A 20,442-nucleotide genomic window follows, 5' to 3' on the forward strand; every position below is an offset into this window, starting at 1 on the left:
GATCTCGGACAGAGGCACATTGCCCAAAGTTGGAATGTTGTCTTGCAATTGGGAATTGGGTTGTAGCGTGCTGGTTGTGTGTTCAGGACTACTTCAAGGACTGTGTCTTTGACCTTTGCGTGCTCAATGGCACTCATGCCATTCTGTGCGAAGCCATCGAAGCCTACGTCAATGAGTGCCAGGACCGTGGGGTCAACATCAGACCCTGGAGGAACGAAACCCTCTGTCGTGAGTCCAAAGTGTAGATTGTTGACATTGAATTCTCCTGTGGCCTTCCCGCTCAGTGTGCCCAGATCTTAATGACTGAAAGACATGCCTCTGACTTGAGTCACCTCATTCGCCGCACAGCTTTTAGGTGCCCCCCAAACAGCCATTACCAGCCTTGCGCAGACCCCTGTCAGGAGACGTGTACAGGGAGACCCTCCTCCTGCAGCGGACCGTGCGCTGAGTCCTGTGTGTGTAATCCCGGCTACATCCTGAGCGCTGGCAAATGTGTCACCAACTCCTCGTGTGGCTGTACAAACTCCAATGGCCAATATTATCAGGTACCGCGAGAAGGACAAGTACCTGTACACTCGGACTGTGTAACACCCCCCAAAACCTAAATGATATACTGTATCGACTGTGCCTGTCTGTCAGCCCGGAGAGGAGTTCTATGTTGAGGACTGTAACTTGAAGTGTCGGTGTGACGCACCCTTGCTTACCTGTCAGGCATCTCAATGCCCCCCAATGCACGAGTGCCAAGTCCAAGGGGGAGAGTTGGGCTGCTATCCCACAAGTAAGCACATATCCTTTCAACCTTTCCTCTTCATTTAACCACAGGACAAAAACAATTGTTGTCAGACTCATTTAAAATGAAAGTCGACATCTTGGGTACAACAACACCCAGACCAAGAACTCTGAGACCAACTACACCTCTCGGGTGACTGAACTGATTTTTTTAAGGAGCAATTCGGTCGGATTAAATTGAATGTGGGTAAGCAGAGCTACAATCACCTACACCCATTTATCCTAATTTTGAACGAGACAGTCAAACCCACAAAAACAAAAGAGCTGTTGTTAGTCAAAACTCATGCTCAGACACTCTCACGCTGTTAAACCGACTCTAGCATTGTTCCTGAACTCAATCACTAGTCTTGGCCCCGTATTTTCACACATCAAATACACCAGTGAATTACTAGTATCTGTTCTAAATACAATCTTTTTCATTGCAGGACCACCTACACCTGAACCAACAACTCCAGTAGTACCTACGCCAAATGCAACAACTCCAGGATGGACGACACCTAACCCAACAACGACACCAAGTATAGCACATTTTTATAAAGCCTTTTATAATAAATATAATTGCGGATTTCTGAACACCAACCAACCCATTGATGTTTTTCCCCTGTGCAGTTCAATGCCCTCCCAATGCAGAGTACATAGAATGTGGCCCATCTTGCATCCCTACCTGCATGGAACCCTCCACCAACTGCAGCGGCCCCTGCATCACCGGCTGCTTTTGCAAACCAGGCTATGTCTTCAAGGGGAAATACTGTGTGCCACTGGAGAAATGTGGCTGCTTGGATCACAATAATAATTATTATGAGGTACATAAAACCTAACTACAAATATGTCTAGAGCAAATTTATAAGAAAGAGATGGCATCCTTTACTAAGGAAATCGGTTTTGTGTCTTTTTAGCCTGGACATATTATGTATGCGGATGGCTGCTCCAAGCTTTGTCGCTGTGCAGGGAACTACACTTTTCAATGTGAGGATAGTTCTTGTGCTCCCACTGAAGAGTGTCGAGAGGTTAACGGTGTCCCAGGATGCTACCCTAGAGGTAACCCTCCCAGAAATGGTAAAATGATTGTCACCATGATTGTCTTTAAAACTGCTGGTGATTCTGTGTAGGAGCGTCTACGTGCATTGCAACGAGTGATCCACACTACACGACCTTTGACAAGCGCAAGTACAGTTTCATGGGCAACTGCAGCTACTTGATGTCGGGCGTCTGCAGCGCAACACCTTTCCCAAGCTTTGAAGTCTACGCTGATAACGAGAACCGCTATAACAATCCCTCCATCTCTTACGTGAAAGCCGTACATGTAGACGTACACAAGGTCAAGGTCTCGATCCTTAAAGGTGGCTCGGTGCTTGTAAGTGAACAGTACTCACAATCGGGATGTTTTGATCTTTCAAAGGAATAAATTATTTCAGCTTGCTCACTTATTTCTATAATCTACTTTTTTACATTCAGGTGAATGGGTCTAAAGTGAACCTGCCTGTGACCCCGGCTGCGGGTGTTTCCGTGTTCAAATCTGGAAGGCGCTATACCGTGTCCATGGATTTTGGTGTGGTTGTGCGCTATGACGGAAACCACTTTATGGACATCAAAGTGATTCAAGAGTGAGTAAAAACTGGACACATTGGATAATTCTGGATTGTTTCTTTTGAAGTCAAGAATGGATTACTCTTGTAACGTGCCACCCACAGCTACAAGAATGTACTCTGTGGACTATGTGGGGATTACAATGGAGACTCCAAAGATGACTTCCGTCAGCCGAATGGCTCATTGACCAGCAATGTCAATGAGTTTGGACACAGCTGGAACACTGATCCAAAGTGAGTACTGAAAACAGAAGTTTCACCTCACATTCATCTGACTTGGAGAGGCTTGAACCAGGGCTGTCAGAAACTTTTCAGAATTGATTTTTCTATCGATTACTCAAATAATTGTCACTCCCCTGCACCTGAACGTACTTTGCGGATTTCATTTATCGCGGGTGGTTTTTAGAACCAATTAACAGTAATAAACGGGGGATTATTGTATTCTCATTAGTAAATATCTTCAAAAATAAAATAAAATGCAAGAAAATATGAGTACGGTCACCAACAAGAAGTACTGGGCAGGCTAACGAGTTAGCGGAAAGATGCTTATTTGCGATCGTGCTAACACGCGAAAACGGACTTCTAAAGGAATGTAAACGAACATTTGGAGTAATACTACATTGTCCGAAAGGCTAGACACATCTTTCCTCAATTTAGAAGTTTTAATCTGACTTTTAAATGTTTTATTAATTTGGAAAAAAAATCTGTGATGTAGTGTAGCCGCGATAAACGAAACGCGAAGTAGCGAGGGGTCACTGTATAGCATTATGCACTAGCAGTTTGGTCTCTAAATATCCGTGTAAATTGAGAAGGGTGAAGCACAGAAAAGGCACCAAAAAGTGTTGACTATTTTGGTTGATTCCCCAGCCCAAGTTGAAACGTTGCTCTTGTTTCAAAAGGTGTAAGAAGCCCAACATCACTGATCCGGGATGTGACGAAGAAGAGGAGAACCTCTACGAGAGTTCTGCATATTGTGGTTTGCTACTGGACAAGAAGGGTCCTTTTGCTGTGTGCCATCCCAAGGTCAACCCCAATGTAAGTCTCCCCAACTGAGATATAGTGAAATGTGTCTGGATTATGGTGGGGAGTTTCAAATATGCTTTTTTTGTGTTCAGAATTACTTCCAGGATTGCGTCTTTGACCTTTGCGCACTGGATGGTGCCAAGCCTGTTTTGTGCGAAGCCATTGAATCGTATGCTAATGAGTGCCAAGATCGCGGAGTTGACATTGGATCCTGGAGGAATCAAACTTTCTGTCGTGAGTTTTCGCACAACCGAACTATTTGTATTTTTTGGCACATTTTTGTTGAGGTGATAAAGTATGAGGCACAGCTTAAAAAAAAATTCGACAAAACACTGAACTATGCCATAAAATTCTTCGTCACCCTAACGGCAGACAACGAAGAGATCCGTTTAGTTTGTGTAGTAGTAGATCTTACAAGTTGCGATCGTGATATATAAAACTCTTTTGAAACTCTTTTCCCGTTTTATTAGCGGTGAGCTGCCCCGCCAACAGCCACTACGAGCCATGCGCGGACCCCTGTCAGGAGACGTGTTCAGGCAAACCGCCATCTTGCAGCGGACCGTGCACTGAGTCCTGTGTGTGTAATCCCGGTTACATCCTGAGTGCTGGCAAATGTGTCAGCAACACTTCGTGTGGTTGCAAACACACCAACGGCCAATATTATCAGGTACTGCGTTATGAAAAAGCAACCTTTTACAGTACTGTGATACTAAATACGCCCCAAAAACCTAATTGGTGTATTTTTGGTGTGTTTCTGTCAGCCTGGAGAGGAGTTTTATGCTGAGAACTGTAATTCGAAGTGTCGATGTGACGCACCCTCGGTCACCTGTAAACCGTCTCAGTGCCCCCCAATGCATGAGTGTAAACTCCTGGAGGGGGAGCTGGGTTGCTATCCGACAGGTGCGTAACCTTAGACACTACTCCTCGAAACGTTAGCTTTTTGTTATGTAACGAAACAAGACCCCCACCCCTGCAGGCTCACAGGACTGCATCATCTCTGGAGATCCACACTACAACACATTTGACAAAAGGTTTTACAGTTTCATGGGCACCTGTACCTACACGCTGGCCAGAACTTGCAGAAATAACACCGGTAAGGACAGTGGAATTATTTTATTATTTTATTTTATTTATTTTATTTATTATAAGTCCAAAATCAATACTTTTCATGACGTAAGAAAAAATGCGATGCAGACAAATTTAGCTTCAGACAACAAAGAACAACAATTTTAATTATTTACACATCATAAATGACCCACATATATACACTATGTATGTTTTGAATATTTTTTACTTTGGTATCAATGTTTTTGTTATTTTTTGTTAAATGTCTTCAAGTAATGCAGTGATTAATTTGTTTGGTGCAGGGCCTTGGTTCTCAGTGGAAGGGAAGAATGAAGAGAGAGGGCTACCGGGAGTGTCCTACCTGCGAAAGCTCTACATCACAGTGGATGGAATCACTGTGACATTGATGAAAGCCAAGAGGACCCTGGTCAGTACGGCAGTCCAATACACCCAAATCCGACACGTTGTTTTTTCTCTCGTGACCGACCTTTTTATTCTTAACGCTGACTGCATCGCTAATCCCGGTTTAGTTTTCTTGCATCTCCGTCATTGTCTTCTTCATCTTCCTGCTTTAATCCCACAAATCCCTCATCTCCTTGACCACTCAACAATTATATTAGCAGCCTTCAGCATTTATATATTTTAATATTCAAGCTTTTATATTTCAGTTTAAGCTTAATGTTTCAAATGACGTAATTTGTCAGTGGCTTAGCATGTTAGGAATGAAACTGCTGTTTGATGAACACATACACTTGCGCTGCTGTAGTATTTTTTAAAAAGTACTTGTAAAAGAATATACCGTAGCATATGGCAATATTGTGATTGAGCAGAGCGTAGTAGCAACGTTTTGCTCTGTTCCAGGTGAACGGACTACGTGTGGCGCTACCTCACTCCCCGACTCCCACTGTGACCGTCAGTCGTGCCGGTCAGTATGTCACGGTGCAGACGTCCTTTGGCCTCCAAGTACGCTGGGATGGAAACCATTTTGCCCAGATCTCAGTACCCAGGTTGGTCAGTGGGATTTTTACCCCCCCCCCCCCTAAAAACCCTAATGAGTTTTCAATGACCTTTTGTTTTGCTAGTCCTCAGATGTCATTTTGATTATTATTCAAAGTCATTTCCGCACTTGGCCATCTGCGTGCGACAATGTCTTTATATCTTAATCCTGCTTTTGTCGCCAGCTCCTATCAAGACCAGATGTGCGGCCTGTGCGGCGACTTGGACGGGAACCCGAACAACGACTTCACCAAACCAGATGGCGTCCTCGTCGCTAACGTCAATGACTTCTGTAACAGCTGGCAGACGGAAGAAGATGAAGACGACTCGTAAGTTTGAGCATTAGGAAATACGATGATCAATAATAAGAGTTCCTAATTGACATGAACAAGACATTACTGCAACGTGATGACATTATTTTGCGTCGTTACATTTTTCTTGTAGCATTACAACTTCATTCTTAGACAACTCATTCAATATTTGTAGTCCTTTTTTCAGGAGTTATTAGGACTGAGTTTATTATCCTTTATATTTTTTCCTGTATTGTTTTATATTACTTTTTTTTTAAACTTCATTTGCTTATTATTACATCTTGTCATGACATAGTGACATTTGTTTGTTTGTTTTATTTATTTGATTCCATTAATTCATTCGCTATATGGTGATGTATTTCCTACTGTATTGATTTGGTTATTCAGGTGTTCCCCAGGCACCAAGCCTGACCCAGAATGCGATCCCAAACTCGAGGCCGAGGTGGTCAAACCGGAGAAATGTGGAAAACTCTACGATACAGCGGGGCCCTTCCGGTGCGTTGCCAGAGTTGGTGGTCATTTATTTTATACATTCATTTTGAGTTTATTTGTCAGGATGACTTTTTTTTAAAAACTTTTTTGGGTGTGTTCTGTAATTCAAAGCGCAACCTTGGTTATCATCATCGTCCACCTATAAAGATTAGTACACGTCCTATCGTCATATCTCTCAAATCAGATTCGCATTATTGTTGCACATGCTGGACTCTGGTCTACAGTAAAACAGTCACACCCATTGCATCGCGTTTTGGATTTTGGGCCTAATCTGTGCTTCCCCCACATCATCCAGGGAGTGTGTCAATGTGGTGAATCCCACCCCCTTCTTCCTGAGCTGTGTGTACGACATGTGCCGGTTCAACGGGCAGCAGCAGGAACTTTGTGACCAGCTCCAGGCCTACACGGAGGCCTGTCACAGTGCCGGAGCCAAAGTCCACCAGTGGAGGAGTCCCCACTTCTGTCGTAAGTCGTCGTCATCAAGCAATTGACAATTAATATTTAATACACATGGGCTGATAATGAAGACACTTCCCAGCCTTAAAACATGCTGGAAAAAATATCAGAACTTCTTGAAACACATATTGTAATTGTGTTTGAACAGCAAAATAAAAATAAAAATAAGGGTATCAATTGCATATGAAATATGTAATATTAGTAGTAATGGCATACAAAAAAATAACAGTTTCAAGCCGTAAAATTCGAATGTGATGCAGTGGGGGAATTACTTTCCTATTTATATGTAATACTGTGTAACTTACAAGACATACAACAAATTAAAGCGTTACATATATGTATATAATACAATTAAAAATATGTCTAAATACAGCTGTAAATGTTTGTTGGAGAGTGTGTGCGTGTGTACCCTTAAAATTTTGTAAATAAATAAAAAATGATATGATTTAAAAACATGAAATATGTAAATAAATATTTACCGTTTTTTTCCGTGTATAGTGCGCCCCCATGTATAGTACGCACCCCTAAAAATGGCATGCTGATTCTGGAAAAAAGCTTGTACCCATGTATAATACGCACCCAATTTTTATGAATTTTTTATAAAAAAAAAAATAATTTTTTTTTTTTTTTTTTTTTTTTTAAGTCCCAATGATCGTCACACACGCAGGGAGGCAATGGGTCCCATTTTTATAGTCTTTGGTATAGTCTTAACTAGGCTGGATGTAATTTTTTTTGTTGGCGTTGATTTCTCCGACTGCCCGTAAACGCACCACCGCGCTCCGTGCGCATGGAGCGTGTTTGAAGTGAACAGCAGAGAAGAAAGGAACAAGGCAAAGTGTTGTGAAATAAAATATTACCTGTAATAGGCATTTTGTTATTTGCTGATTGAAACTGCTAATTAAACTGTGAATTGAAACTAATAGGAAGAAAACAACTCTCGCTCTTTATATAGCTGACGTGTCTTGCGCATCCGTTCTGTGCATTTTATTTCACAACACTTTGCCTTGTTCCTTTCTTCTCTGCTGTTCACTTCAAACACGCTCCATGCGACCGCAATGCTCTCGTATCAGACGCTTGCTCGATCACCTGCTCGTTTGCTGTCCCGTGCGCGCACGAAGCGCGGTGGTGCGTTTACGGGCAGTCGGAGAAATCAACGCCAACAAAAAAAATTACATCCAGCCTAGTTAAGACCATACCAAAGACTATAAAAATGGGACCCATTGCCTCCCTGCGTGTGTGACGATCATTGGGACTTAAAAAAAAAAAATTAAAAAAAATTAAAAAAAAAAAAATTTTTTTTTTTTTTTTTGTACCCATGTATAATGCGCACCCCGGATTTTAGGACAATAAATTAGTAAAATTTTGCGCACTATACACGGAAAAAAACGGTATATCAGCAATAATACAAATAAATTAAGCTATATGTTAAAAGTAATGGTAGTACTAATATCTTAAATGTCTTCAAACATTCTAAATATACAATATAGTATGGTAAAATAAAATCACTGTAAAATAGAAAATTATTTTTTTTGAATAAGCATACATAGTAAAATATCTCTTAAAAAAAAAAAATCAACACAAAAATATAATCCAAAATGCAGCCACATCCTAACGCAATGAGATGAGGAAAAATATTACTGGCTAGTGACATTAGCAACTGGCAGTTTTTGGCATGGGCGCAATGTACAGCCAGTGATTTGTTGCCATTAAGCATCTGATGTACTCATGACACAATTTGTGTTTGCGCCATTTGCACCTCGCAGCCCTGGACTGCCCCGCCAACAGCTCGTACTCGCTGTGCGTGAGCTCCTGTCCGGAGACGTGCGCAGGCATGGTGGGAGCCCCCGGCTGCGGCGACGTGTGCGTGGAGGGCTGCGCCTGCAACCCGGGCTTCATCCTCAGCGACGACAAGTGCGTCTCACTCAAAGACTGCGGCTGCCTCAACCCAGCTGGAACGTACCATCCCGTAAGTTGGTGCTCACACATACTGAAACGCTCGACACGCTACAAAAAAAATTTGCACTCAAATGTACCGTAATTTTCAGACTATAAGTCGCACCGGAGTATAAGTCGCACCAGCCATGAAATGCCCAAAAAAGTGAAAAAAACATATATATGTATATGTCGCTCCTGAGTATTAGTCGCCCCCCCACCCAAACTATGAAAAAAAACCGCGATTTATAGTCCGAAAATTACGGTACCACTGAAAAACACTTCACACATATTTTGGCAATGCTGTCACATGATTATGCACGTTTCGGGATGTTTTTGTGTTCGAGGTGGGCGATGGCTGGTACTCGGAGGGCTGTAAGCAGAAGTGCACGTGCCAAGATGGAGGCATGATCCACTGCTCCAACAGTAGCTGCCAAGCTGCAACCGAGACCTGCCAGCTACACGACGGAGAGTACAAGTGCCGTCCTTTGGGTACGCAATGTTACACATTCATATTTTGGGTACATCTCCAGTGTGGGAATCTGAATTGACTGATCTCAAAACAGGAAACGGCATATGCTCGGTATCCGGTGACCCGCACTACACCACCTTTGACAAACGCACCCACCATTACATGGGAGCCTGCTCGTACACGCTGACCAAGCCTTGCAACGCTTCGTCCTCCGGCTTGCCTTACTTCAGCGTGGACACCCAGAATGAGCGCAGGGGCAGCAACAAGAGAATTTCCTACGTCAAGGCTGTGGTGATCCAAGTGAACGATGTGACCGTCATCCTCGGCAAGGGCAGGACTGTCCAGGTGCACGTTGTCATTTTTAATATTGCCAACTGAAGTGAGACGTAAAATGGTTTTGCTCGACTGAAGCAGCTTTGCTATTTTTGTACAAGTTAGTCATAGCGTTTATGTGGCCTGCAGGTAAACGGGACGGCGGTAGTCCCGCCTGTTGCATGGATCGGCGGCGTTAACATCTACTTTAGTGGCAAGTTTGTCGTCCTGGAGACGTCTTTCCACCTGAGGGTGAGATTTGATGGTAACCACCACGCTGACGTCACCGTGCCCACTTCCTACAACGGCCAGCTGTGCGGAATGTGTGGTAAGAATATTTATTTATACCATATTGGTGGTGCAGTCTTCATTTAAAACATTTGTAGAAGAAAAACAAGCTAATGCTAATTTCCAAAGTTACCACGAAAAGATAATGTTATGTGAAAACATTCGGAATGTCACGTTAATTAGTTGAAAAAGTTGAAAAGTCATCAAGGTAGAAGATCTGGTTGTAGTTGAGCAAGAAAAGTCACAGTATCTTGAGAAATATAATCTCAATCTTTCTGGTAAAGTTGTAAGTATACATTAGATAAGTTGTGAGCATTACAAAAAAAGTACGAATGCAATTTAATTGTTTAACATTAAATGGTCACAATTTTGCAACAATGTTACAAGTCCATTTCTTTCATTGCAATAGAATTGTGATGTGCCATAATATTAGTAGAGAAAAGTCCAGTTCCGGGAATATCCAAAGTTGCTGTAAAACGCAAGTTTGTATTGTGGGACAGGAAATTTCAATGGAAATCCCAAAGATGACAACTTGAAACCAGACAAGACGCCCGCTTCCACCACCAATGAACTGGGAGACAGCTGGCAGGTTCCTGACCCAAGGCCCGAGTAAGTTTAGACATTGTGTGTATATGTGTGTGTGTGTGGGTGCGTGTGTGTGTGGGGTGGGGTGGGGTTAAAAACAGAAAAAAAAAAACTAATTGTAAATTTCCTGGGTTTTGCTGTAATATTGAAAATGATGCATGTCCTTCCCACTTGTTGTCCAGTTGTACCAACAGTGGCGGCCAAGATGACTGCGACCCAAAAGTGGAGGAGGAAGCGCAGAAGCCGACAAGCTGCGGCATGATCGCTGATCCAAAGGGTAATGTCGCTAACTTTTTTTTTTTTTGTTTCGAATTTTGCTCATTTTCACAATTGATGTCCTAATAAATTGTCCCGACTTCAGGTATCTTCAAGCCGTGTCACTCGGTCGTCCCCCCTGAGCCTTACTTGGAAAACTGCGTGTATGACATGTGCGCCACGGGCGGCCAGACCGTCGCCCTGTGCCAGGCGGTGGAGAGCTACGCCGACATGTGTGCCGCGGCGGGAGTCCCCATCGCGTGGAGGAGCAACACCTTCTGCCGTAAGTCGTGGGGGATTTGTAAACAAATGTATAAAGTCACAGTTTCACGAGAAAAAAAGCCAGTTAGCACTTCATTATTTTACAAAGTACCGTAATTTTCGGACTATAAGTCGCACCGGAGTATAAGTCGCACCAGCCATAAAATGCCCAAAAAAGTGAAAAAAACATATATATGTATATAAGTCGCTCCTGAGTATAAGTCGCCCCCCCACCCAAACTATGGAAAAAAACGCGACTTATAGTCTGAAAATTACGGTAACAATTTTATGACAAAAAAAATAATGTCATTTAAAAATATATATATATATACTATTGTGAGAAAAAGTGGCAAAGTTGTCAGATAATTAAGTAAAGTCACAGTATTATGAGAAAACATTTGCAACAAATACTTTAAATATGAGACGTAGTCACCAGAGTTTTCATTTTAGGCAAATAGCGCCATTATGAAATCTTTTTGCGAGTAACGTTCTATTCCTTCTCCCGACGTAGCTCTCAAATGTCCCACTGGCAGTCATTACACGCCGTGCGGGTCCGCCTGCGCCCAGCCCAGCTGTCAGGATCCGGCAGGCCCGGAGGGCCCCTGCAACCAGCCATGCGTGGAGGGATGCGTGTGTGACCCCGGCCTCATTTTGAGCGGCGACAAATGCGTGCCGCTCAGCCAGTGTGGCTGCACCGACGAGAACGGAAAGTACAGGCCGGTCGGCGGGACGTGGTTCACGAAAGCCGACTGCTCGGAGCGTTGCGAGTGTCACGGCAACCGCAACGTCACTTGCGAGCCGTGGCGCTGCAGCCCTGCGCAAGAGTGCAAAGTGCTGGAGGGGGTGCTGGACTGCCACTCCACAGGTGAGCCCTCACTCAAGTCCAGTTACCATTTCATGTCATTGAAGGGAATGATATCAAATTGAAGGCAAATCACATACTTTGCCCAAACCCAAATCTGAATGTTAGAAGAATAAAGTTGCAGAAAAATAGTTGTGTTATGAGAGAAAAAAAAAATCATAGGTTGTAGTATTTCAAGGAAAGTTCTAACTTTGGCGAACTAAAATTGTAATATTACAATAATAAAACTGTAATTATTATAAGAAGCATATGTATGAGATAAGCGGCAATGTGCAATTTTTTTTCCTTTTTCTTAAAAGTTGTACCGTTTTTTTCCGTGTATAGTGCGCAAAATTTAACTAATTTATTGTCCTAAAATCTGGGGTGCGCATTATACATGGGTACAAAAAAAAAAAAATAATATATATATTTTTTTTATTCTTTTTTTTTTTTTTTTTTTAAGTCCCAATGATCATCACACACGCAGGGAGGCAATGGGTCCCATTTTTATAGTCTTTGGTATGGTCTTAATTAGGCTGGATGTAATTTTTTTTGTTGGCGTTGATTTCTCCGACTGCCCGTAAACATTTTAGAAGACTTTTTAATATTTGGGGAATAAAGGTCACAATTTTACTTAAAAATGAAAAAAAATTTTAAACAAAATTTTCAATTCTGCAAGATAAAAAGCATTGTTACATTCTGATTGATGTGTGTAAAGTGAGAATTTCTTTGCTTTGCTTTGCTCAGACAAAGGAGTGTGTCACGTGGCTGGAGACCCTCACTATTACACCTTTGACGGCCTCATGCACACCTTCATGGGCACTTGCACTTACACTCTCGTCGAGGTACCACTCCCGCTGTGTTCTGTTCAAAATGGAGGCCGCGCTCAATGTGACGGTTGGCTTTCTTTCTCCCGTCTTCCCATCAGGTATGTAACCCCACCATGGTGACCCCTTTCCGGATCGTGGCGAAAAACGAGGAGCGCGGCCAACCGGAGGCCTCCTACGTCCGCTCCGTCAAGGTTTACCTGCCTCACGGCACCCAGATTGAGCTGCAGAAGGGCCGCAGAGTTCTGGTAAGGCGGCGCGGCACGTCGCACGTCTTTAACGTTCGAGTTTCAAGCACGTTCCATTCCCACAGCTTAACGGTCGACGGGTGCGAACACCGACTTCTGTGACCACGGCCGGGGCGAAGGTGATCAGCAGCGGCGCCTACATTCTCTTAGACACCAACTTTGGTCTGCAAGTCAAATTTGATGGCGTTCATCACCTGGAGATCACTGTACCCGGCCAATACTTCAATAAGGTACGTATTGCAAGAGCTGGAAATCCGATAAAATCTTTAAAGTCACTTAGAAGAAAAGACATTGTAATTGTGAATAAATGAAGTTACAGTTGTGATAAAAATAGCTCCAATATTATGACTAAAAAAAGTCAGAAGATTCAACTTTGCCTGAATATTTTCAAACTGACTTTTTATGTCTAAATATATGGAAGCACCGTATATCGCAAATGTGACGCGAGATAATTTGCCTCTGCTTTGTTTGTCAGCTGTGCGGCATGTGCGGCAACTACAACCACAACTCGTCTGACGACAACCTGAAACCCGACAAGCAACCCGCCAAGGACGTCATCCAACTGGGCAACAGCTGGAAGTCCGAAGGAGACAGCGATCCCGGGTCAGCAAATCCTTAAAAGTTTAGAGATGATTAATTACATAATAACAGAAGTCATTTTTATAAATAAGAGTCTGACATGAGGAATAAACATTTTAGCAAGATTAATTTAGATGTATTTACTTTTTTTTTGGTAAAACAATTCAGGATTTTTATCAAATCAATTATCAATGATCTGAACTCAACTAAAGTGCCGCTGCGTTTGTCTGTTTTTGGTCGTAGCTGTCAGCCTGACAAGCGGCCCGACGTGCACCCCGACTGCACGCCGGAGGAAGAGGCGGCGTTCGAGTCCCAGTGCGCCAGCGTGCTCATGTCAGACAGCTTCCGGGCCTGCCATTCTCTGGTGCCTCCCGAAGCCTTCACTGGCAACTGCGTGTACGACATGTGCGAATACGACGGCATGCAGGCCACCCTCTGCGACAACGTGGAGGCCTACGCTCAAGCCTGCAGCAGCGCCGGGGTCACCATTAGCTGGAGGAATCAAACCTTCTGCCGTAAGACCACTTTTGGCGGAAAAAGAATGACACTGGAAGAATGACGGAAAAAATAAGTCACCGAATGAAAGATGACCATTACAAAAAATCAATTTCAATGATTGTTTTTTTTTTTTTCTCGTAGCGTTGCCGTGCGCCCCTAACAGCCACTATTCGGACTGCACGGTCCCTTGCCCCCCTACCTGCTCGGACCTGTTCCCCATCTTCTGCCACCTGCCGTCCACCACCTGCGTGGAGGGCTGCCAATGTAACGCCGGCTTTGTCCTCAGCGACGGCAAGTGTGTGCCTCTGGAAAAATGCGGCTGTCTGGATTCCGACGACGAGTACCACGACGTAAGTCTGCAAACGGCAAAAGCAGTCCGCAGGACAATGCTCCGAATTTGCATTGGTTGAAAAATGCTGACGCAGATCAATTTGAATGAGAATTAAAAAATGTATTTTACAGAGAGAAAGAAATCACAAAAATATTGAAAAAATGTTATACAGTGCCTTTGAAAAGTATAACCAGCACTTAATATTTTCCACATCATTCCAAAATAGGATAAATGGTCAATTCTTCTCAAAATTGGACACACAATACCACATTTTGACATTTTTGCAAACCTCTCACAAATAAAAATACTACAAACTTGCGTTCTATATTGGAATCTGCCATAACAAATTGTAAAAAAAACAAAAAAAAACTAAATACTTTCTGTAAGCTCTGACATTAGCAGCTCATTTGCAACTACAAAAAATACTAAATTTGACAAGAAAAGAAAAGTTGCAATATATTGACTTTTTCCTTGTATGTTTTTTTTTTTTGTAGGTGGGAGACTCGTGGCTGACAGCGAAATGCGTTTCCAAGTGTACCTGTAACCTCGGCGGCCTGGTCTCATGCACGGAGCACAGCTGTGATTCCAACTCAGTTTGCGACCTGGACAAATTCGGAGATGTCTACTGCAAGCCTGCAAGTGAGTCCTCGTTTTCGTTCCTTTGAAAAGGAAAAGAAGGCTTTTGTTACCGTTGAGCTTGCGTTAGTTGAGTTGGAGCATTGAAATATTGTAAAAGAAAAAAATCAAACCAATTTACCCTCCTGCCTTCAAATCCTTCTGTAGAATTCGACAAGTGCAGCGTGTCAGGGGATCCTCACTACCGAACCTTCGACGGATTCACGCACCACTTCCAGGGGCCTTACACGTACGTCCTGACAAAGGACTACCAGCAGCAGCAAAGCTCGCTGGCTTCCCTGACCGTCAGAGGCAAGAATATCCGACGAGGAGGCAACAGGAGGGTGTCCTTCCTGGACCAGCTCTTTATCGACGTCTATGGCGTCAACGTACGCTTCGTGCAGGCCAATCGAGTCCTGGTACGTCGTTTTTGTATCACTGAGATTTGCCATTTCCTTCTTTTCGTCATCTGTTTTGCTTTGAGTGAGTCGAAAAACATCCACCTTAGCAGATCACTTTTTCATTTTACAACAAAATATTATGAGGTGATGTTAACATTTATTATCCTTTTTATTTGATTATTATTCCTACCTAATTTTAATTATTCCTTGTTGGAAGTGCTTATAGATGAAAGATGAGAGATTCAAGAAGTTCTAAAATGTTACGAGCTTTCAGTCACAATATTCTGCGAGGATAAAATTGTTGTTCAATTTTAAGAATTGGTGCATCAATCAAATAATTCTAATTTCACAAGAAGAAAAACTGGTAGAATTCCATGATGTTCGTCAAGTCAGCGTTTTTGTTTGTTCCTTAGGTGAACGGGGAGATCATTTCGCCCCCTGTGAGTCCGGTCGAAGGTTTACTCATCACCATGAACTCCAGGCAGCTTCAGCTCACCACCGACTTTGGACTCACCGTGCGCTTCGACGGCAGAAGTCGTGGAGGTAAAAGAGCCTCAATGAGACCCCCCCCACCCGCAATCACTCTTTTTTTTTCTTTTCACATTCCACTCTTGTGCATCCAGAGATCATCCTGCCTAGCACGTACAAGAACGCCGTCAGAGGGCTGTGCGGAAACTACGACGGAATCCGCTCCAACGAATACATGAAGCCGGACGGGACCATCATCAGGAACCTGAACGTCTTCGGGGATAGCTGGAGGGTCACAGACCGACTGGCGCCCGCTCCTCCCTACAGCGCTTTGATAGCGTCACGCCACGTCCATCTTCACAGGTGCAATCAAAAAAACTCTTGCTATGTTGCATTTACAAGAAAACCATCATCCTGAGAAACGTGTTTGGCGGTCTGTGTGGCGTTCAGGCGAGAAGTGGAGATGGATCCAGATTCGGGATTCGAGACATCAGACTGCTCCGAGGACGAACTAGCCGACTACAGCAGTTCCACCAAGTGCGGCGCCATAACTGATGGCGCGGGTCTTTTTGCCTCCTGCCACGCTGTCTTGCCACCCGCTGACTACCACGAGTGAGTCCGCGGCGACAACCATGAATTTAACATGTCAAGTTTTTGGAAAATCTTAAATCCACATTATCTTTTTTTTCTTTGCACAGAGACTGCATGTTCGATCTGTGCGCTGAAAAGGGCAGCGAAGAACTGCGCTGTGCTAGCTATGACACCTACGCCGCCGCCTGCCAGGACGCCGGAGTCAAGCTTGGGGCCTGGAGACAAAAGCTGGGCTGCGGTAAGGAACCTTTTAGTAGTCGCACAGTAGCGACATTTGCATTGTTTCCACAGCAATTATGAACACAGGAAATCTAAAAAAAAAAAAAAGGGATAAGACTTGATGTTGAGAATTGAAAGGAAAATGGAAAAATTGTATATGTTGTAAATATGCGAGGGAAAAAATATTACATGAGTAAAATTGCAATATTGGTATACTGTCTGACGTAAGGCAAAGTTTCATTAATACACATTTCCCAAGAATAGTCAGGTGTAAAAAAAAAGAAACATTTTTAATCTGGTTTTCAAGAATATTTTTTATTATTGTATGAATACTCTTGCACTTATCCTGGCCTTTTCTTTTTGTGTGAGTCAGTGCTGTCGTGCGAAGGCAACAGTACGTACACGGCGTGCATGTCTGCGTGCCCGGCCTCCTGCGCCGATCTGGCCGCGCAGTCTGAGTGCGCCGCCACCGCCTGCGTGGAAGGATGTCAGTGCGCGCCCGGTTTTGTCATGAGCGGGGGCAGCTGCGTGCCATATGCGCAGTGCGGCTGCAACTTCCTCAACAGATACTACCCAGTGAGTACTTAGACTGATTACATAATTCCGGGGATTACTTTTGGAATATTGTATTCACTTGGAATCAGTAATATTTGTTGGTTGTTGTTAGTTGTACTAGGTTCATCTTGTTTTTTCTTTTTCAATTACTTCTCTGGTTCTTCTATATCAAACAAATTTGTTTTAGGTTCATTTACCTGACATGTTTCGGCGGAATCTTCCGCCTTCATCAGAGTGTCACTGATGTGTTTGTGACGCGTCTTTATCAGCTGATGGATGTAGCTGATATCAGTAATATTTGTCATAGTGATTTGTGATTCTTCACAGAGGATAAAGAATATATACCTTTTTTGTATTTTTATATTTTTGTAATTTTAGTCTTTGAAATTCAAAACCATGAGACAGAGGCTAGTTGTGTCACTTGTATTTAAGGTACTACTGTATTTATTTTTTAGATGGCTTTTCACTTTGCGCCCTCCATTTGAAAACAAATGTTTGCAAACTGATTTTTCATACGTGGATGACAACATGAGTTAATGGAATGGGAATGTGTTTTTTTTTCCAGCTGAAGGAAACTTTTGTGACCGAAGACTGCGCGCAGGCCTGCGAATGCACCCCCACCGGTGCCGTGTGCCAAGCCAAGAGCTGCCGGGAGGGCTACGTCTGCGCCATTTACGACTACAAACGCGACTGTCACAGAGGTGCGTGCATGTTTGGAGAAATTGAAAGTGTGATATTAAGAAAATGTCAGAATATTTTATGGGGGAAAAAATATTGATCATGACAAACATTCAAGAAATTTTAGCTGGAATGAATAAGATTAAGATTAGTTTTCCACGAATAAAAATGTAATATTTGGAGAAAGAAATCGGCAAAAATCTCATTTCTGTTGTGATATTCTTGGGGTAAATGGTCAAAACATTGCAAGAGAAAAAAGAAAATCATTTTGAAAATCTGGCAGGTAAAAAGCAGAAAACGTACAAGATCAAACAATGTTTTTTTTTCTCCAGTTGTGACTATAAAACCTGTTCTTGTACATGTGTTGCGTTTCAGCGAGTCCGTGCCTCAGCAGCCCCTGTCAGAATGGAGGAACGTGTAACGAAATCAACAACGCGTCTTACTCGTGCAACTGTGCTCCAGGCTACGAGGGCTTCAATTGCCAGGACGTGATCACGGGCCCCGAAGGACTTGGTAATAGCTAACTCCAGGGCTACGCGAACAGAACTGGACAAGAAAAGAAAAAAAAAAAAACACAGAAAAAGAATTGCATCATAATACTGTATTAATATGAATCCATTTTGACAGAAGTCGCATTACAAGAATCATCTTACTGCAACAAGGATTTGACAATTACACAATAGCCGTAATTGAGAATAATGTTGGAATATAAGAAAAATCATATTGAAGGTCTCATAAGACAGAAAGTGTAATATAAGACTTTTTTGTAAATTCTTATTGTAATTGTAAGGAGTGATGTGAATTGTTGCCTTTTTGTACATTGCAATTTTTTGGGGGTGTAAAGATGAAAAATATTTCCTTGCAGAAACCAAATGGATCATTCTGATTGCTGTACTGGTGTCAGTGGCCGTTGTCGTCGTCATTGTAATCACCGTTGTGTGCGTTTGCAAAAGCGTCAACAAGTAAGTCACTTTTTATATTCCCGTGTGTGTTTGTGTGTGTTTGTGTGTTTGTGTGTTTGTGTGTGCATCCAGTCATGAAAAGATGAGTTGAAAACATCCAATTTAATAATATTGTAAATACTATTATATTGTACTTTACATATATTCATAAAATAACAATGACATTGAATTATCATTTTAAAAGTAGCAATAATAAAAATAAATTCAGCTGAAATCGAATAAAAAATGGCACCATAAAATCGTTAGCATGTGGGAGGAATGGCATGCAGCATATAATGATGCTATCCAAATGATGCGAGTGTCTGACTGTGGCGACCCCTAATGGGACAAGCCCAATTGGCAATATTTGTTATAATAAATCTAAGTAATTAAGCTTTTTATTTCCAGGTCAGACCTTTATGTAATTCAGATGCTGCCCTCGTTTCACAGCCGGTGAGAGCACTGCGATGGGAAGAACCCATTCTTTAGTTGACCTGTCATTCTCTCGTTATTGATCTTGGATTGTTAAGTACCGTTTTTTCCCATGTATAATGCGCCCCCATGTATAATACGCACCCTAAAAATGTCATGTTGATGCTGGAAAAAAGCCTGTACCCATGTATAATACGCACCCAAATTTTGACTCCTACTTAAGTCCGTGAACGTAAAATTATTTCAGAAAAAAAATCATCTTTGGGAACAACCGGATGTTATTCTGCCGCTTAGTATCACTGCGCATGCGCTAGCATACTCAATAGCGAAGAAATGTTTCGGATTTGTGTAGGGTACATTGTGACAGCAAACGAGCAGGTGATCGAGCAAGCGTCTGATACGAGAGCATTGTGTTCGTATGGAGCGTGTTTGACGTGAACAGCAGAGAAGAAAGCGCATCTGTAATGGCGGCCTCCGTATCATATCCGGATTAAAAAAAATATATATATAATAATTTTTTTTGTACCCATGTATAATGCGCACCCCAGATTTTAGGACAATAAATTTGTTAAATTTTGCGCATTATACATGGAAAAAAACGGTATTAGTGGAAAATGAAAATAGGCAAAATGTCCCGTCTAATGCATGTCTTTTGTCATTGTCTTCACAGAAACAAGAGGAAAGACCACGAGATCCAAATGAGTTCAAACAGTATGTAAAATCAATATTTTACATCATATTAATAATACAGGGCTTGCGGTCATTTCCAATGTAATAAATCAAATAATGTAAAATTAGCATTAATCAAAGTTTTACTATATTTTAAAATGAATGGAGTAAATTAAAAAACATTGAAATCATTGTCTTACAGTAATGTTTATTCTAATTTAAAAAAATATATATACATTTTTATATCTTTTAATATCAATTAATTTCAAATGTAAATCAAAATCAACTTGGTTAAGCACTCAAATTATAATTTATTAATTTCTAATTATTTTTTTTATCGTATAGTACATTAGCTGATATGGATTTTTGGTGTTATTTCTCTTGTAGATGTGCCATATGAGAACATGGATGAACAGACAACAAACAACATGACAAATATGTGATATTAATAATAATCATCCTCTTTTTCTGTGTGATTTGTAATTTATTCCTCAGTTCAAATTAAATGGAACGGAATAGTTTTGGTCAATGTTCTATGTACTCCACTTTTGTGTCGCTTTCTTAACTTATGGAGTCAAACATGTAAATGAAACAATGACTAGTACTTTTATGAATTTTCTTGTGAACTAAATACCAAACTCATTAAAAAATATATTTTAAAGATCTTTAATGGCATTTTTTTTATTTTGATGAAGAACTCCTTACCTGGGATTTAAATTACTTATG

General features: G+C 42.0%; 1 protein-coding gene across 1 annotated transcript in view; it reads left to right on the top strand.

Annotated features, from left to right (window-relative positions):
- Positions 1–20,381, top strand: part of zanl (zonadhesin, like) — a 37,278-nt gene extending 16,897 nt beyond the window's left edge. Inside the window, exons 57-101 of the mRNA XM_061293500.1 lie at positions 87–228; positions 349–545; positions 640–778; positions 1,215–1,307; positions 1,399–1,592; positions 1,686–1,827; positions 1,899–2,143; positions 2,245–2,393; positions 2,481–2,609; positions 3,275–3,410; positions 3,491–3,632; positions 3,869–4,065; positions 4,160–4,298; positions 4,375–4,491; positions 4,766–4,890; positions 5,325–5,470; positions 5,645–5,788; positions 6,158–6,265; positions 6,558–6,727; positions 8,482–8,684; positions 8,998–9,142; positions 9,217–9,467; positions 9,585–9,762; positions 10,223–10,331; positions 10,490–10,584; positions 10,669–10,845; positions 11,335–11,688; positions 12,412–12,509; positions 12,593–12,739; positions 12,805–12,969; positions 13,215–13,342; positions 13,562–13,833; positions 13,958–14,166; positions 14,642–14,786; positions 14,931–15,181; positions 15,577–15,706; positions 15,787–15,994; positions 16,082–16,243; positions 16,330–16,460; positions 16,815–17,017; positions 17,562–17,697; positions 18,050–18,187; positions 18,540–18,636; positions 19,718–19,758; positions 20,104–20,381. Coding sequence (XP_061149484.1) covers positions 87–228; positions 349–545; positions 640–778; positions 1,215–1,307; positions 1,399–1,592; positions 1,686–1,827; positions 1,899–2,143; positions 2,245–2,393; positions 2,481–2,609; positions 3,275–3,410; positions 3,491–3,632; positions 3,869–4,065; positions 4,160–4,298; positions 4,375–4,491; positions 4,766–4,890; positions 5,325–5,470; positions 5,645–5,788; positions 6,158–6,265; positions 6,558–6,727; positions 8,482–8,684; positions 8,998–9,142; positions 9,217–9,467; positions 9,585–9,762; positions 10,223–10,331; positions 10,490–10,584; positions 10,669–10,845; positions 11,335–11,688; positions 12,412–12,509; positions 12,593–12,739; positions 12,805–12,969; positions 13,215–13,342; positions 13,562–13,833; positions 13,958–14,166; positions 14,642–14,786; positions 14,931–15,181; positions 15,577–15,706; positions 15,787–15,994; positions 16,082–16,243; positions 16,330–16,460; positions 16,815–17,017; positions 17,562–17,697; positions 18,050–18,187; positions 18,540–18,636; positions 19,718–19,758; positions 20,104–20,159 — 7,083 coding nt within the window. The 3' untranslated portion in view covers positions 20,160–20,381. The remainder of the gene's footprint in view (positions 1–86; positions 229–348; positions 546–639; positions 779–1,214; positions 1,308–1,398; positions 1,593–1,685; positions 1,828–1,898; positions 2,144–2,244; positions 2,394–2,480; positions 2,610–3,274; positions 3,411–3,490; positions 3,633–3,868; positions 4,066–4,159; positions 4,299–4,374; positions 4,492–4,765; positions 4,891–5,324; positions 5,471–5,644; positions 5,789–6,157; positions 6,266–6,557; positions 6,728–8,481; positions 8,685–8,997; positions 9,143–9,216; positions 9,468–9,584; positions 9,763–10,222; positions 10,332–10,489; positions 10,585–10,668; positions 10,846–11,334; positions 11,689–12,411; positions 12,510–12,592; positions 12,740–12,804; positions 12,970–13,214; positions 13,343–13,561; positions 13,834–13,957; positions 14,167–14,641; positions 14,787–14,930; positions 15,182–15,576; positions 15,707–15,786; positions 15,995–16,081; positions 16,244–16,329; positions 16,461–16,814; positions 17,018–17,561; positions 17,698–18,049; positions 18,188–18,539; positions 18,637–19,717; positions 19,759–20,103) is intronic.
- Positions 20,382–20,442: the final 61 nt, after the last annotated feature.

The sequence above is a fragment of the Syngnathus typhle genome, linkage group LG1, assembly GCF_033458585.1.
Source record: "Syngnathus typhle isolate RoL2023-S1 ecotype Sweden linkage group LG1, RoL_Styp_1.0, whole genome shotgun sequence".
In the NCBI taxonomy this organism is placed as follows: Eukaryota; Metazoa; Chordata; class Actinopteri; order Syngnathiformes; family Syngnathidae; genus Syngnathus; species Syngnathus typhle.